The 18,142-nt window shown below is 40.9% G+C and overlaps 2 protein-coding genes across 3 annotated transcripts in view; one reads left to right on the top strand and one right to left on the bottom strand.

Annotated features, from left to right (window-relative positions):
- DGKI (diacylglycerol kinase iota) overlaps positions 1 to 18,142 on the bottom strand; it is a 456,175-nt gene that overhangs the window by 370,425 nt on the left and 67,608 nt on the right. The window lies entirely within an intron of this gene.
- On the top strand, positions 6,884 to 8,007 carry LOC130852392 (cytochrome c oxidase subunit 7A-related protein, mitochondrial-like). The gene has a single exon (XM_057733403.1). The coding sequence runs from the start codon at positions 6,955 to 6,957 to the stop codon at positions 7,297 to 7,299; it is 345 nt and encodes a 114-aa protein (XP_057589386.1). The 5' UTR covers positions 6,884 to 6,954; the 3' UTR covers positions 7,300 to 8,007.

Below are 18,142 nucleotides of genomic sequence, written 5' to 3'. Positions count from 1 at the left end.
CTACACCATTATAAATGCGGCTCCCTGAATGTGGAACACTCTCACCCCAATGTTGATCACACAGCCAACTCCTCCTCATTCTTCAAAACCGTTCAAACATCGCCTTCTCCAGGAGGCTTTGCTTGGTTCAGTAGTTCTCCCCACCCCTGCCCAGCCCAAGCCTTCATGAGGTTCATGTCACCTGTGCCCCTCCAGCATCCTGGCTTACCCTCATCACTGCACCGTCACAGGATACTGTCTGCTTCTTGTTCTCCCTTCTACAGGTTGTGATTGTCTAATCCCAGCACCTAGTCCAATTCCAGGCAACCAGGGAAGTTTACATTGTTGAGGGAGTGACACGTAGGCTTTAGCGCCATTGTCTCAACTGTTCGGATCTCTTTGAAACTTCATCATCTCAAAGTTTCGTTATGCTTCCCAAATACAGGTCACTTAAAATTTTGCTTTCCATGTTCTTTTATCCTCATCTAAGTGATGACAAAAAACCTCAATGCACAGAGTCCACAAGAGAAATTTCTCTGCCTGCCTATGAGGTATTGGTTGTAAGGACCCTGGAGAAGTCATTCAAATGGGGAGGATGCTATCCGAGCATCCCTTTATGTGGCTCATATCTATTGATCTTGTCCAGGAAACTGTGGGTGGAAAGTGACCTGGCACAGACACTGTCAATTGTCTTGCTGAAGCCCAGATATACCATATCTGCCGTATTTACTCTATTTAAGGCTTTGCAACTTTTAAATATCTTGAAAAGAAATTACGCTACTCAGACATTCTCAGTGAGCCAATATTTGCATTTGGGGCTCACTCCTTTCCTATCCAAGTACTCACACACTGTCTGTTTCATAACCTGTTCAAGGATGTTTTATGGAAATGATCTCAGGCCCGCTCATCTACAGTCCTCCCATTTTTTAAAACCTAGAAAATGTCTGCCTGTCTCAGCTTCCCAGCTCCTGTCCCATTTATTATCCATGATTCCCCAAAGATTCTAAATGTAATTCAATAGCTTCTCTTTGTTACCTAGAATGTCATTCATTCAGGCCACAAGCCTTGGATCATGTCACTTAGGCTGGTGTTTCCTTACACCTTCCTCACTGGGATAGAATTTGATAAAAGGGAACTAGGACTAGCTTTTTCCTACAGTTATTGGGGGTATATCCTAAAGTTAGGGATATATCCTGTAGTTTCCCTTAAAGACTTCAGACAAATCAACCATCCATTGATTTTTTTTTTCAAGCACAGAGGTACACACACACAGACACACACACACACAGAGGTTCTGGAGACAGAAAGACCTGTAAGAATCCAAGCTTCATCATCTAGTAGCTTTGCACCCCTGGGCAAGACTATTACCCTCTATGAGCCTCAATTTGTTCAATTTCAAAATATGAAGAAAAATAATGCCATTTTTCAGAATAGCTTTAAGGGATCAATGAGTTAATACAAAGGTACCTGTAAACGGTACCTGCTACTGAAACTACCATTAGTTTCAGGTCTACCATTAGCTAGAAACTTTTTTCAAGCTATACGAGTAATTTTTAGCATGTGATTCTTAATGTGAAAGGGTCTAGAACATTGTCAGGAATCAAATGGCAGGAAGAATTAAGCCAATCTAGAACAGTGATGCAGGACTTCCTTGTAATATCTGCTGAAAACTATCTATCCATAAAATCTTATCCTTCTCAAACATCTGATGTGAGCTTCACACTGTGTAACTAAAAGAGTAAAGGAAGTCCCCCGATTCGTAGGAAAGCAAGGATGCTACATAGAAAATAAAGCAAAAAAAAAAGAAAAAGAAAAAGACCAACATAGACAACCTAGAACAGAGTGAGGCACTGGCAGAAGAAGGTCTGCTAGGGTCAGACCTTGCTGAGAGCTCTCAGATATAGCCTAGAAGCCAAGAGTTTAAAGAGCAGGTGAGCTGTGTATAGTTTCCAGGTAACAGGCTGCACCCATTTCTCATTTCATCAGGTACAATTGCCTCGGCCACACGTGCCCCAAACACTGGTCACCCCACATTTGAAGGCCTTCTAAGGAACATGTGTGATGGAAACACTCAAATCTTTCTTGGCTTTCAATTCACTTTATGATTTTTGCTTTCCGTTTCGGTTTTTAGACACAGAAACAGCTGAAATGTCTATTAGCTCTTATTTAGGTACCCAGGCCTTCAACGATATCACTTCTTAATGGGCTCAAGTCGGGTGAGTTAAATTGTGAGATACAGGAAGGAAGAGGAGTCCTCACAGGAGTCAAGTGCTCAGCCATCACCTGGGATGCACCCTTGATTCTTAAACCTTTTAAATGTATGTGGTTGTTGAGGTGTATTTAAGTTTCGAGCAAAAAATACCACTTTTTTTTAGCTTTCTGAATTAGGAACTATATAGGAATTTTGATCTGCCTTTCATGGGGAATTGTTTTTTCTTCAGTAAATTTAACCTTTTCCTCTAATCTCCTCTAACACTTCTTTCTTGCCTCCATGATAAAATCCTTCTATTTGGAAAATTAGAAAGCACAGAATTCTTAGGTCCGGGGTCACCCATTCTCACAGTGTAGACTTCTTCCTTTCTAAGTAGAGTCACTTTCACAAGTGAAAATTAAAACCAAGAGAGGATCACTTAGCATCTCCCTAATGCAAGCTCCTTGACTGAGGGATCCCTACCTGTCATGAGGTCCACTGTCCGGTTCTTGGGCACAGTGGTGACTGGATGGTCAGTGGGAGAGAAGTCACAAGGCAGAGAAGGGTTCCTCCCTGACCTGCTTGGTGTTTACACTCTTCTCAAGGCAAAAACAGAGGTACCTACCCATCCGAGAGGAGCCACTATTCTCCATGGGAACCACTGGCACAACGTGATATGCCACCTGCCCCTGGTCCCCAATAACGCCTCCACCCACCATGGAGGAATTATCTGCCCCTTGTAACAATGATAAAAGCGTGCCGTAATACCTCTGACCAGTACGGACAGAGCAGTCTGGGCCTGAGAACCAGAGCCCTAAATAGGCGACAGGCTGTCTAACTGCTTTGGCATTTGCTCCGTGTTCGTGTGTCATTGAAACATTCATTTTAAGCCTCTAAAGGTGCCAAGTGATGGCTCCTGGGTGCACTTTGATGGGATCCTACCACAGATCCGGCAAATAGTCAATAAATGTGTTTTGCTGCTCATGCCAGATATGGATGGTGTCACTCTAGAACAGATCACGTTTCTTAAGGCACCCCACCCCTGTTCTGACTCCACAAGTCCAGGGCGGCCTCCTGGGCACCAGTGTGTTTAAGGACACCAGAATTATTCTTCCCGGTGAACAGACTCTCACACTCTACTTTCATAATTCAGAAGGAACTGTCTGCCCCCTTTCTGCCAAATATGCACATCTAAAAAAATCTGAGGAAGGCCAGGATGGTTTCTGTTTACCTTGTTTCAGATACCCCAACAGTACCTGTAGCAGTGCAGCACTTGCAGCCGTGGTTAATAAGTTCTTAAAGTTCACTTAGCTCATTTCTACCCAAAGCAGAAATGCTGGTCCATAACAGAAGTATATCCAAGCTCTGCTTAAGTGGCACCCAAAAGGCAGTTTTCCTCTCCAGTAGTGCCTTTCCTCCTGGTTTACCTGGGATGCCAGTGGCAGTCCCATTTTAGATCTATTGTTCTGGTGTATTTAATAAGCTCCCCTTTTGCTCTCAATGTCCTGGTTTGGAAGATAATAGAGTGACCATGTAATCTACCTACAGCACAGGATAAACTTTAGATTCCTCATCCTGAGATACACGTTAGTCATAATCTCCTCCCCACCCACCTCCTCTCTCCCTCTCTCATCATCCAGTACTTCCTGCCACACATCCCCCACTCCCACCACACAGAAGCGCTCTCCTCTCCCCACTGCACACACATAGCCACTGAGGACAGGTAGTAACTCACCTAAAGTTTTCCAGCTAATAAGTAGAAGACAGCTTCCCATCTAAACACCAGTTCCGTCAACGATTTCTACTGAAACACCACTTCCAAACCCTCAGGCCCTTTGCTAATTGCCCTTCTCTGGCAAACTCTTATTTTGCTTTATCTAATAAAAGATACACCAGCAAACACGAGGCTTCAGATGAATCTAACCATTGAAGAGGGTGTTACTTCCCAGGATCAATACATTATGGTTCCATTAATGCAGCTTTTTAGTTGCCTCTTCAGATTTAGCAGCTTATATTGAGCTTTTAGTCAAATAAAACCTAAATGTCTTTTCTCTACCAGAACTACTGCCAGTAGATTTTTTTCTCTCCCGTCATGACCACTGATTTTTTTAAACTCCCAAATAAGATTTTACATTTATCTCTTTGTAACGTCATCTGGTTATTTTTAACCCAGCATTCCAGTGTACCTAGATCATTTTGAGACATGTTTTTGTTATTGATTACATTGGCCGTTCTTTCCAGCTTTGCATCTGTTAAGCCAGTGGTTCCCAACCTTTTTGGTCCCAGGGGCCGGTTTCGTGGAAGACAATTTTTCCACGGTGGGGAGTGGGGGTGGGGGGAAATATGGGGGATGGTACAGGTGGTGACGTGAGCAATGGGGAGCGATGGCGAGTGGCAGATGGAGCTTCTTCGCCCCCTTGCCCGCTGCCCACTCCTGCTGTGCGGCCCTGTTCCTAACAGGCTGCTGCCTGGTAAGGGTCCGAAGCACAGGGGCCGGGGACCTCTGTATTAAAAGTTTGACACGAACGCCTCTGGTGTCTTCTTTCAACCTGCGGGCACGGTTACTGCCCAGGGCAAGTCCAAGAACTGGGAATCTCTGGGATTCCCTGGCAGTCCAGTGGTTAGGACTCCGTGTTTCCACTGCAGGGGACAAGGGTTCAATCCCTAGTCAGGGAACTAAGATCCATCTTGCCTCATGGCACAGCCAAAAAAAAAAGAAAAAGAAAAGGAAAAAAATGGGAATCTCAAAATGATTTCACCAGTGATGTTCTTTGTCTTGTCTGTGTCACCACAGTCTTCCAATGGGCATCCCAGCAGAAAGTACTCCCTTGCCAAAGTTTACAGCCATTCCGCCCCAGCCCTCTGCTATGAGATGTGAACACAGGAATCTTCCTAGAAATGATGGCTAAATCACACCATGACTAAATGATTCAGCCAAGTAGTCCTCAGGCCTGGAGTGACTCTAAGGACAGGCAGAGTGTGATATGGAGGTTTCCAGAAAGGCCTTTATGTCTCAAAGCAGTCTAGCCTTTCAACTGGTTAAGAAGAGAAAATTTTTTATTGGAGTTTCATCCCCAAAGCATTATCCTTATTCCTTAGTTACACTTAGACCTTAAGCCAATATCAGGCATTTGTACCTCAACGTGATACAGAAAGACTTTCAGAGACGACCCCTGAAAGGAAAAGGCCAAGAAAAGCCTGGCTGAACAAAGGTTTCCCTAAATGTCAGATCCAGCTCCTGAATCCCGACAATCAGTCCTTTTCATTTACAGATAAAGACAGGAAGAGAAAAACGGTTAAGAGATCACTCAGGATTTAATCTTGAGAGAAAAGGAAAAAAGGTCTACATCAGGAAGGCTCCAGTAGGACGAACAGTGAACCACCCTGTTGTTCTGAAACAATTACTATGGGATTTTCCAGCCTAACAGGAAAACAAACTCCAGAAAACAAATTTTTTCAACAGTGATGTAATGAGACTTCCATTAAGCACACCATATTAACATGGTGTTTATCTCTGCTCCTTTCCCAAAATGCACTGTAAGGAGAGTGATTAAATTTAAAAAGTAAAATTCTGCGAGAACAAAGAGAAAGGGAGAAGTGATAACAGTAAGAAGCAAATGTCCACAGTCTTCCAGAAAATGGATATTGAATAAACAAGTCATTACCGACCCATTAGAACAAAGAAAGCTAAAACTCTCAAAGGGCAAAGCCACGAAAAGAAGCCAATGTACACTGCAGGCCCTCAGCAAGGCTGAGGGGTTGGAAGCAGTGCCATGATGTCCTGTAAGGTGCAGAGAACCCTCCTGACCCCCGCTCAGCAGGAGACCACGCTGGAGATGAGAGATTTTCTTTCTAGAGAAATTAAAAGAGGTGTGCTCAGGAACAACGGGCACAAGTGGGAGGCTTGCGAGGATGTGAGGGTGGTACAGCGGCAAATATGAGCCTGAAAAGGGAGAACTGAGTGAAAGTCAACACCCATAATGAGATCTCTCTGTCCCTGCCCCACGCTCGGCTCCTGTGGCAGGCACGGGAGCCCAGGGATAAGTCTGGAAGATTCTATCCTGGATAATCTGACCTGCCCATGGGAAAAGCTTCCAGATGGTGGTAACCAGGGATCCTTCAACTGAACAGATCTGCAGATCCCAGACCACTGGGCAGCGAGACTGGCTAACTGGAGAATCTGGGCCCCCCTCAGGGTGCATCCCATCAGCTCCTTAGAGCCTCCCCATCTACGTGAACTGATGGCCAAGATCTCCTAACAAAGCCACTAATACAAAAGACAGGACCAAAACACACAGTCTGGAAGAAGGAACTGAAAAATGCACAAAGGAACGCGCTCTCAAATAAACAGTTCTTGGGATTTAAAAACTTCACGGAAGAAAAAGTCAAGAGAAGAGTTAAAAGATAAAGTTCAGGCAATCTTCCAGAATGTAGGACAAAAGATAATGCCGATATAAAGGTAAGATAATTAGAGGATCAATTCAGGACACCCAACCTCCAGGTAGTAAGAGCTCCAAAAGGAAAAAAAAAAAATAGAGTGATAGTGAAAAGAATGAAGGGACTGTAAATGAAATGAAAGGAAAGAAAAGAAGTGATAGTACATGTATATACAGCTCCTCTATGAACAGTTTGTACAAAATCACAGTAATTTAAAGAGTGTAGTGGTTAAAAACAGACTCTAGGTCCTTGAGCTGAGCGAGCCTTCGGCCGACACCCGGGAAGGCCGGGTCCTTCTCTAGGGCGGTCGCGCAGGCAGTGGCTGCGGGCCGTGGACGCCAGGCGACATGTATTATAAGTTTAGTGGCTTCATGCAGAAGCTGACGGGAGCGTGGGCTTCCGACGCCTACAGCCCCCAGGGATTAAGGCCTGTGGTTTCCACAGAAGCACCACCTATCATATTTGCCACACCAACTAAACTGAGTTCCAATTCTACTGTATATGATTATGCTGGGAAAAATAAAGTTCCAGAGCTGCAGAAGTTTTTCCAGAAATCCGACGGTGTGCCCATCCACCTGAAACGAGGCCTGCCTGACCAAATGCTTTACCGGACCACCATGGCGCTGACCGTGGGAGGGACCATCTACTGCCTGATCGCCCTCTACATGGCATCACAGCCCAGAAACAAATGATGCTTTTTAGCATAAATCCTTTGAATTTTCATTTTTCATTATTTCCATAAATTTTTTTTTTCATTTTTACTTGAATAGCCTACTACGTAACATTCTTCAAGAAAAACAGAAATTAAGATATTTTTGTTTGTTATGAAATGCACATGGCCTGGCAGAGCTCATTTGACAATTAAAACTGTCGTTTAAAGAAATGCTGCTGCTCTCCGCATTTGGGCTCCTGATTTCCCTGGAGGTTCTGAATGAAGGTTGTACACAGGCTCATTAATGGCAGTCTGTGCCGAGGTCCTTGGGGACTTATGGTGGAGTTTTCAGCATGGGGTGGACAAGCCCTTCTGGATTTGGATGTGACTGAGAAAGGAAGACAGAAGCTAAGGCCAGGCACATGAAAGATTTTGAGTTAGTAGTCACCTTGGGGATTTTTCCATCTTGCAGTAAAATGTTAATAGAAATTATCTGCATCGTGCCTCTGTTCATTGGGCAGTTTGTTTCAAAGGGTTATTTGCATCATCTCAGATCTTTAGTGAAATTTTATGTATAATTGTTATGTATTTATTCCACCTTGGGAACAGAACACCTGTTTAATGTTGCACTTTAGACCAATGTCTGTTTTATTAGTATAGATGTGACACAAATTCTCCTTTACCTTTTAAAAATATTATGGCTTTAAATTATGATTGATTTTAATTGTGGAATAAATACATGAATGAAAAAAAAAAAAAAACCAGACTCTAGAGCCAGATTTCCTTTGCTTTGGAATCTGGCTCCACCAACTACTACCTTTATGACTTTGAAAAAGTGATTTAACCTATGTCTCAAGGTTACATTTTCTATTATCTGCATAATAGAAAAAAATAACAGTACCTACTTGATATTGTTGCTACAAAGATAAGTTAATACGTGTCTAAAGCTCTTAAACAGTGTCTTGCATCTAGAGAGTACCCAATATTGTTAGCTATCATTTAAAATGTTATATAATATTACAGTACAAATAATATAATCACTAAATTTAACCCAAACCTTTGATGTAAATATATGAGGAAGAGAGAGGATGAGGAAGATGGGACACAGGGCTGTTAGTCTAACACCTCATCATTCATAGAAAGAAGCCAGTATTGTAACATGTTATAATGTCTCCAAAGGGCAAAATCAAGTAACAGTAGCACAAACATGGTGTTTAAAAAATGAAGAGGACAATCATTTAAAAGTAATTGCAGACATGATGACAGTCTGCCCCAATTAGCTCAAAATATATCTCCTACGAACAAGGGTCTTCTTCTAAATAACAATAATGAAATTATCTTACCCAGGAAATTTAACTTCATGTATTACCTAATAAAAATGTGTATATTAAAATATAAAAAAATAAATAAATAAAAGTGAAGAGGTAAACAAATACCAGGAAAAACAGCTAGAAGAATTGAAAGTTGCTGTTCCCTGCAACCCTTGGCAGGGCTCAACAGTGGGGAGAAGGCAAGTCACATGAACATGAGTAGTTTATTTTCATAACCATCTAAAAACACACACATATTTAAGTAACCTTATCACACTGAGCTGAAACCCAGAGGGGATGACAATAGATGACTCTCCCCAAGCTGCTTCTTCAAAAGCTAAGCACTGACTCAGAATAACAACAAAAAAAATATCCTTCCAGCTGCTTCAGACAAAAAGTAAGTGAAGGCCATGCTCTAGGGGAAAGGGAGACCAGCAGACCTGGTGCACGGCCCACCTCCCCCTCTTCCTCACCCAGGTAAAATCCTGCTGTGCCCTGGCGCACCCAGGTGCCCTGAACTTTGTCCCCTCCCTCCTCAGGCAGCTCTTGTATTGTATTTTTTTTTTTCCTCTTTTGCCACGGGGCATGCGGGATCTTAGTTCTCTGACCAGGGATCAAACCCACGTCCCCTGCAATGGAAGTGCAGAGTCTTAACCACTGGATCATCAGGAAATCTCCTCCCCCCCACCCCCCGCCCCGTTCCTTGTATTCTTGCCTTCCAAGCCAAACCTTCCCCCAGCCCCTCCATCACATGAAGGGAAAAAAGAAATTGCTGCAGCTTGATTGAATGGCTGTTAAACTGTGCTCTCAAATCTTTTGAGTTTTGGATTAAATGGACCATATGGTGGTTTCATCAGAGAAACTAACTGTTGCAGAAAAGCACTTCTTTTATAAGATGAAATGTGGGCACTCTGTATTCTATCTGAGAGGCACGCTGTAATAGTTAGAGGTGCCAGCGATGAAAATACCAGTTACTGTAAGAGATTTCTGAAGAAGTCAGGAAGGAAAGAAAGACAATTTTGTCATCTCGAAAAATGGAAAGTGGGTCAGGAGATTCTGAGAAAAGACAGCATTTATACATAGGGATTCATCACGCTGATTATGCAGCCCTACTACACAATAATAATCACGCTTTCTGCTTCTGCCACTTTCAAGGGAGAAATAAGAGCAGATGCAGGAGAAGCCACAGCACGTTAAACACAGTAGATCAATTCTGGCTCAGGTAGAATCCAGCTATGGCAGTTGAGGACAAAGTTCTGTAAAAAGATTTTGACCCCAACTGTACCTGAAAATTTGGAACTAAAGTAAAAGTTATCTCAACCAAAGAAACGGGTTTAAAGTGAGCTGTGAAGAATTATTCTACAGACTTGTGATAGCCAGGGCAGAGGGGCTGTGGGGGAGGGATAGATTGGGAGTTTGGGATTAGCAGATGCAAAAACTATTATGTATATAATTGATAAACAACAAGGTCCTACTGTAGAGCACAGGGAACTATATTCAATATCCTGTGATAAACCATAACGGAAAAGAATATGAAAAAGAATGTATATACATTTATATGTGTATAACTGAATCACTTTGCTGTACAACAGAAATTAGCACAATATTCTAAATCAACTGTACTTCAATAAAACAAATTTTTAAAAACAGAATTGTTCTAATCAGTCAGTGAAGATAAAAGCAGTACCATTCACTGGTTGATAACAATGAAATATTCTTTTTAACAGGTAATTAGTTATACCCAGGTGGATTTTAATAACATATTTTAGGAGTTTTTAAGGTATGTTTATTTATTTAAAAATTTGATATCATCATATAGTCTTACAGTCAACTGATAAAACATAGGCAGTTACCTACTCCATTTATTTAAGGCAATCATTGAATGAAATAAGTAGAAGTTGAATCTATACGATCGTCAACTTCTAGTTTGGTATGATTCTGCTTTTTATTCCCAATCTGAGTTTATGTCTTATTTTTGAAGTCATATTCATTCATTTTTGCACAAATCACTTTCTTAAACCCCTAATAAAGTTTTTACCAATTAGTTTGTGTAAAACAAGATTCATATCATGTGATATGTATCATACCTATTGCAGATATTTCTGGTGTGGTGGAAATCACAAACCCATAAAATTAAACCAAAAGGATTTTTTGTACAAATTTAAGCAAATTTTCTCTTGAACAAGAGAGAGGAATAGGTAGACATTACAAAACATGAATCTTCATTTCAATGCTATTTTAATGCTATAGTTCAATGATATTTTAAAAATCAAAATGACTTTAAAAATCAAAATGACTGATGATATGCAGGGTGATGCTGCTTTGCCCTTTGCGGAAAGTGGAGCCCCATTAACTACTGAACAAGCCGATAGGTTTACTCAAATCTGTCCACCAGACCCAGATGAGTCTGGAAGCCTTGTCAGTAAAACCAGAAGGACTTAGGGTCTGAGACAGATGCTTGGCTTGCCTCTAACTCGACTTGGGAAACACCTTCTAATAATAAGATGACACTGCTCTTGGGTGCACCAGAATCACTGGAAGTCAGTAAAAACCACTGGGTGTGGACACAGGAATTGGCAGCTGTGGGGTTCAAGGAATAAAGAATGTCCTGGTACGTGCACAGCCTTATTCCGATTTATGATTTAGGTCCACTGTACACTGTTGTGCACTCATGCCTGGAGAGAAAGTAGCAAAATAAAACTAATGGACTGGTTTTATGTCTCTCTCTTTGACTCATTCTGGAAGCTTCCATGTTGGGGAAGCTTAGATAAAATTTCATCTATTATTTTTCCACTAAAACCAAAATCGTGATCATTAGAATGCTGTTGAGATACACTCATCATAAAGACAGAAATTAAAAATAAAAGTATGAATAGAACATCTAGGGAGGAAGATACTTAACTCCATGGTGACCTCTCTCATATTTAAATATGCCTTTGGTCTGTTCTGCGTCTCCAACTAGACTGCGAACTCACAAGCAAGAGCCAGTTGTTACCCATCCCTGAGCTGAGATGACCAGCACAATGTCTGGCACAAGGCACTCAATAGATTTCTACTTAAACTGAACTGAGCCTACATAAGGGAGGTATCAAAAAAAAATTCAAAGGAATACATACATCTGATTTTAAAAAAAGAAAGCATGCAGAATGGTTTATAATGAACAGCCTAAGTCCCCAGACCGGCTCCTGGTCCTACTCCCCAGAGGCAACCACTCCTAACAACAATTAGTTTTTAAGGTTTCATCACATTTGTTGCTAATATTAAAAAGAAAGAAAGAAAAAAGGGAAAAAAAGCATTCCGGTTTCAAATTATCCATGTCTCTTTACTTAAATAGGCCTCAAATATTTGGAAAACAGCCGGCAGTTATTCCAAGTTGTTGTATTCATACGGTCAACAAGCATATATTATTTGTCTTGAAAGTGGTGGCATTTCTGTTTTCATAGTTTCATTAGTAAAGACCAGCTTTCTCCCTGCCTTAGGATGAAGGAGGCATAAGTCAGTGCAACGCTAGAACTAGTGGGGCCAGAGCACAGCGGAGCTGGACAACGGGGGTGGAGAGAGGAAGGGTGAGTCAGTGTCACAATGAAATAAAACACTCTGGGTTAATGTTGCAGTATGGGGAGAATCGCCAGATACAGAGGTCTGCTCCCCTGTTTGCTTTCTCTCAGCAGACGCCATTCTGCACAAGATGGGGCCCACAGGGCAATCGCATAATACCCCATTTTACATCTACAAACTCTGTGACAGCAGCTCCACATTCTAGGGAACTGTCCTCTTACTTTGAACCAGTGAAATAATCGGCAAAATCCCTTGGAATTATTTATAATGGGATTTCTCTTATATTAGCAAAAACAAGTAGGAACATAGAATGATGCTACATTTATAGCACATAATGGTAGGAAACACTCTGCAAAGACAGGACAATTTGGGAAAATCCCCACTTTGATCAGAGTGAATAAATATGATTAACTTGCAGAGAAGATGCCATTAGGCTCTTTGCCAAAGAAATAGATTACTGCTTTAGAGACTCAGCCTGAAACGGTGACCTGACCCCCAGGAGATGCTGGAGGCCTGAAATAGTGACCCTGAGGGGTACCCATGTGTTGGGGTCTCCATGCACCCAACAGAGTGCACAGGAACTGAGAAACAAGATACTGATCAGGAAGCTGGCCTGAATGGGTGGCTGTTCATCAAGGTAAGACAAAAGACCAATCAGAATTGAGATTTAGATACTTCAAGATCACCTTCTGCCTAAACTAAGGAGAAACCAAGGCTCAGAAAGAAAAACAAACAGATAAATAATGACAATCAAGGAACAAGAAAAATGAAGAAACTGATGTTTTCTGAATGCTTAATGTAGGCCCAGGTTTTATAAAATTAATCTGAGTTAATCCTCACTCCAGTACTACCCTGCAGGCATTATCTTCATTTCCTAGATGAGGAAACAGGCTTACAGAGTCTCTATAACCTGCTGAAGGCCACAGAAGTAATAAAGTGACTCAAATCCAAGACTGACTCTAAATCCATGTTCTTTCTATCCCAACAGGGTAAGTACCTAGGAGGTGAGAAAAATCATATATCTAAATGCATAGACACTATACGTGGTAATACCTCTGAGGTTTATAGATGAGTAAGCAAGTCTGGAGATACTTTACCAAACTTTCTTCAGTCCCTTAAACTTACTCTCTTAACTGGGTACCTTAAAATATTTCTGGCTAATTTGGGTCAATGTTTCAAAATTCTACTAGGTTCCGGCAAAAGGATCCTTGACATTCAACTGAAATTTTAGTTCTAGAGAATGAACTTTGCTTTACAGAGCGATTTAGTAACAAGAACATGTTTGTAAGTTGCCTGGTGGGTCCATGCCCTGGACTGGTGTCTCTAACTGCCATTGAATTAGGGCAGTTATAACAATGCTCACCTAACCTTTAGAGACACGCTGATGCATTTCCTAACACCAGAGGGGAAAGCAATTGTTACTTAAAAAAAAAAAAAAGACAAATTCTACTTTTTATGAAAACAAATAGTGAAACACACAGAATTTAATAGAGGCCTGCATGTGGACTGTATTTAAACTTGTCAACATAGTCAATACCAAATCAAACAGAATTCACGGTCATAGTTTGTACAACATGAAAAGTACACTAAAAACATTTTCACTGTTTAAAAAGGAGGAATAATTTTAACTCCAATTGTCCAAGCTGCTTTTGTAAAAATCCAACTTTGAAGTAGGTCAGTCAAATGGAGATTTTCCTCAGAAAGTTACATGTTCATGAAAACGGAGTGAAACTAGAAGCTTCGATCCAACTTCCACTACATCAAATCTTTAACCCCGGAGGGTTTTTTTTCCCCCTTCTGTAAATAAAATTAAAACATTCCCTCTTATGTGCATGAATATAATAAAATTGCATCTGCTCTTCTGCTGCAAGTTCACGCGCCCATAACACAAATTTACCATCCCCCAACACACACACAATAAAAAATAAAATTGAACTCAACCTTCCCCCCATCCAGGGGTGTTTTTCTTTCCAGCGGTCCCACATGTCTGAGTTGCTGATAGTAGCGAGTGCTCCCAGGTCACCTCTACCAAATGGCATCTCCTCCAAAAAGACCACCTGATTGGTGGGAGAACATGGTTGTCAGGTAGACCAGCACCTTCACCTGCCTTGTTCCCTCCTCTTCTCTCCCTAACCCCCTTGTGCTAAGGTCCTCTATGAAAAGGAGGTGGGATAGGTTTAATAAGAGAATGAGAAGGACGAGCAACCGTCAAGGTTTCTGTGATGTCACAGGAGCGTTATTAGCGGCCGCTCACCATTTCCGAAAAGACGTGAAAATTCTTCATCTGCCATCAAAGTCTATAAGCTATTCTCAAGTCTTTCCATTCAGCAGTTTTTCCAGGCAGGTCTCCGCACACAGCTTTCTTTTTTTTTTTAAACACACTAAGCTGACTCAGACGCACAGGCAGAAGTCCTCTGACTCACTTCTCTCTTCCTTCTCTCTTTCTCTGCTTTTCTTTGTTTCTTTATTTTTTTTAACTCCTTGGCTCCTGGAAATGTATGCTCCACTGAGGGTTAGTTCTTCTCATCTAAATGGGGGAACCAGATGAACGATCCAGAGGAACAGTCTGTGGCCTTTAGTGCTCAGAAAAATGCAAATGCTAAGTATCCTTCAGAGGACAATGAGGAAAGGATAACACTCAAGGAATTTTCTTAAAGTCTGGCCGACAGATGCTCATTCCAGGAGGGTAAATGCTGATACTTCTCTGGACCTGCACTCTTTCTTCTTCTCCTTCACTTTCTACCCTGGGTACCTCTGCCATTCTTATTTCTTGCCTACCTAACTGTGCCTTTGTTTTGGGGTCTGTGGATGCATAAATGCTTAGGTACACACATGTACACACATATACACATACAATGAATTTAATGTGTGTGGAATACATACAGGGTTGATATACATATTTTATACACTGCTACAGCCATATCCTTTGGTAAACTATTTAAAGACTTCCATATCAATGGGAAAAGAGAAATCCTCTGCTTATGAAGTATACAAATCACTCAATGACACTATCCAGTGGTGGCCACAGAGGCAGTGACTGGACTAGGAAGCAGAGCTAGTGCAGAGGTACCTGGAGCCCAGCATTGATGGATGGGACAGTGCAGCAGGTGGCTTCCAGGAGCGATTCCCTGGAGGCCAAAGCACCAGCTCCCCATATCCGTGCATTCAGGTGTGTGTCCAGCTACCTTCTGGCTGTAACAAAACCCTGGGCTCAATGCCTGATACTTATCAATGCAATAAGTGAATTGTGGAATAGATTAAGGTGTTTCTTATTTCAAACCATGGTTCATATAGGGCTATCACTTAGCTAGAGATGCCTGCTCCACACCAACTAGAAACCAATATATGCTTTGGAAATTATCAGAATGATATGATGAATGATTTGCCCTCTGAGTTATATCACTTGGTGGGCACTTATATACAGTTTAGTTCACTTAGAGAATAGAAGAGAATATATTTTTAAGTGATGAATTATTATTTATATATATTACCATACTAGTGGGCAAATATTTTCATCATTTTGCTATACATAAGCATGTGTAGATGCTTAGAAAAAATATGGAAGGACACACAACACAGCAAATGGTTAAGTGCGGTTACCTCTGGGGCTGGGGAAAGAGATGTTTTGGGAGCAGGTGTATTTAAATGAGAAATTTTCAATTTTTATCCTATATTATCTATTCTAGATGAATAATGCATTCATTATTTTATAATTAGAAGTTTAAAAAAGAGTGTACATCCCCATACACACTTGCAAACACGTTATCAACTAGTCCAGTGGAACTTAGAGGAAGTGGATTATCAGTGTTTTAAGGAATGGTAAAAGGAGAGGACCTTGTGAGAAAGGAGAGGCATTTGAGGGGCCAAGTGTACCGCTGGGAGGCTTGAAGCAAAAGTGGAGTGAACATAGGAAGGTAATGTTCCACAGAGTAATCTAAGGGGAGAAGGGAAAAATAGAGGAAGAAGGGGGGAATAATTAAATAATCATTAATTGCAAGAAAAAAAAACCCTTTGAAAAAGTGGGGAAAGAGGGAAAGGAAGGAAGGAAGGAGGGAAGGAGGGAGGGAAGGAAGAAAGAAAGAAAGGAGAAAAAAGGAAGAGAGGAAGGAAGGAAGGGAAGAAGCAAGGGAGGGAGGGAGGAGAGAAAGAGAAATGAGAGAGAGGAAGAAAAGGAGAAAGGGAGAAAGAAGGAAAAGTTGGTTGACCCATCCAAGTAAACGTGCAAAGATTTTGGCTCCCTGTGTCCGGCAATATCAAGAGCAGCTGTGGTCAAGCTTCTGTCAGTGTCCTCTGTGCCATGTTGCTGGCCATGTAGTGTAAAGCTTGAAGAGATGCTGTTTGCAGCTGATATGATACTATACATAGAAAAATCCTGAAGATGCCACCAGAAAACTACTTGAACTAATCAATGAATTTGGTAAAGTTGCAGGATACAAAATTAACACACAGAAATCTCTTGCGTTTCTATACACTAACAATGAAAGATAAGAAAGAGAAATTAAGGAAATAATTCCATTCACCATTGCAACAAAAAGAATAAAATACCTAGGAATAAACCTAACTAAGAAGGTAAAAGACCAGTATTCAGAAAACTATAAGACACTAATGAAAGAACTCAAAGAGGACACAAACAGATGGAGAGATATACCATGTTCTTGGGTTGGAAGAATCAACATTGTGAAAATGACTATACTATCCAAAGCAATTTACAGATTCAACGCAATCCCTATCAAATTACCGATGGCATTTTTTTACAGAACTAGAACAAAAAATCCTAAAATTTGTATGGAGACACAAAAGACCCCGAATAGCCAAAGCAATCTTGAGGGAAAAAAACAGAGCTGGAGGAATCAGACTCCCTGACTTCAGACTATATTACAAAGTTACAGTGATCAAGACAATATGGTACTGGCACAAAAACAGAAATACACATCAATGGAACAAGATAGAAAGCCCAGGGATAAACTATGGTCAACTAATCTATGACAAAGGAGGCAAGAATATACAATGAGGAAAAGACAGTCTCTTCAATAAGTGGTGCTGGGAAATCTGGACAGCTACATGTAAAAAAAAAAAAGGAAATTAGAACACTCCCTAACACCATACACAAAAATAAACTCAAAATGGATTAAAGACCTAAATGTAAGGCCAGACACCATAAAACTGCTAGAGGAAAACATAGGAAGAACACGCTTGGACATAAATCACAGCGAGATCTTTTTTGACCCACCTCCTAGAGTAATGGAAATAAAAACAAAAATAAATAAGTGGGACCTAATGAAACTTCAAAGCTTCTTCACAGCAAAGAAAACTATGAGCAAGATGAAAAGACAGCCCTCAGAATGGGAGAAAATATTTGCAAATGAATCAACAGACAAAGGATTCATCTCCAAAATATATAAACAGTTCATGCAGCTCAATATCAAAAAAACAAACAACCCAATCAAAAAAATGGGCAGAAGACCTAAACAGGCATTTCTCCAAAGAAGACATACAGATGGCCAAGAGACACATGAGAAGCTGCTCAACATCACTAATTATTAGAGAAATGCAAATCAAAACTACAATGAGGTATCACATCACACTGGTGAGAATGAGCATCATCAGAAAATTTACAAACAGCAAATGCTGGAGAGGGTGTGGAGAAAAGGGAACGCTCTTGCACTGTTGGTGTGAATGTAAATGGATACAGCCACTATGGAGAACAGTATGGAGGTTCCTTGAAAAACTAAAAATAGAATTACCATAAGAGATGTTTAATTTTTGAAATAATAATCAGCCTTTTCCTTTGTGTCCACAAAATTTTAAATTACATCTCAATAAGTGAAATCTTTGCATAATTGGTTCTTTAGGTATTTTGTCACTGCTTTCTACTTATGGATGTCCTTTAGTCTCTTTAAAGGAATATATATATATATATATATTTTTTTTAATCTTGACGATACATTTTCTGAGGCTCTCAGAAGGCTTTGTTCTGGATGATTGAGGCATTTCTATGGTTCTACTTTTATCTTG

This window comes from Hippopotamus amphibius, chromosome 4 (assembly GCF_030028045.1).
Source record: "Hippopotamus amphibius kiboko isolate mHipAmp2 chromosome 4, mHipAmp2.hap2, whole genome shotgun sequence".
Taxonomy (NCBI): domain Eukaryota; kingdom Metazoa; phylum Chordata; class Mammalia; order Artiodactyla; family Hippopotamidae; genus Hippopotamus; species Hippopotamus amphibius.
The sequence above is the reverse complement of the archived record's forward strand: the minus strand, read 5'-3'. Positions and strand labels throughout refer to the sequence as shown.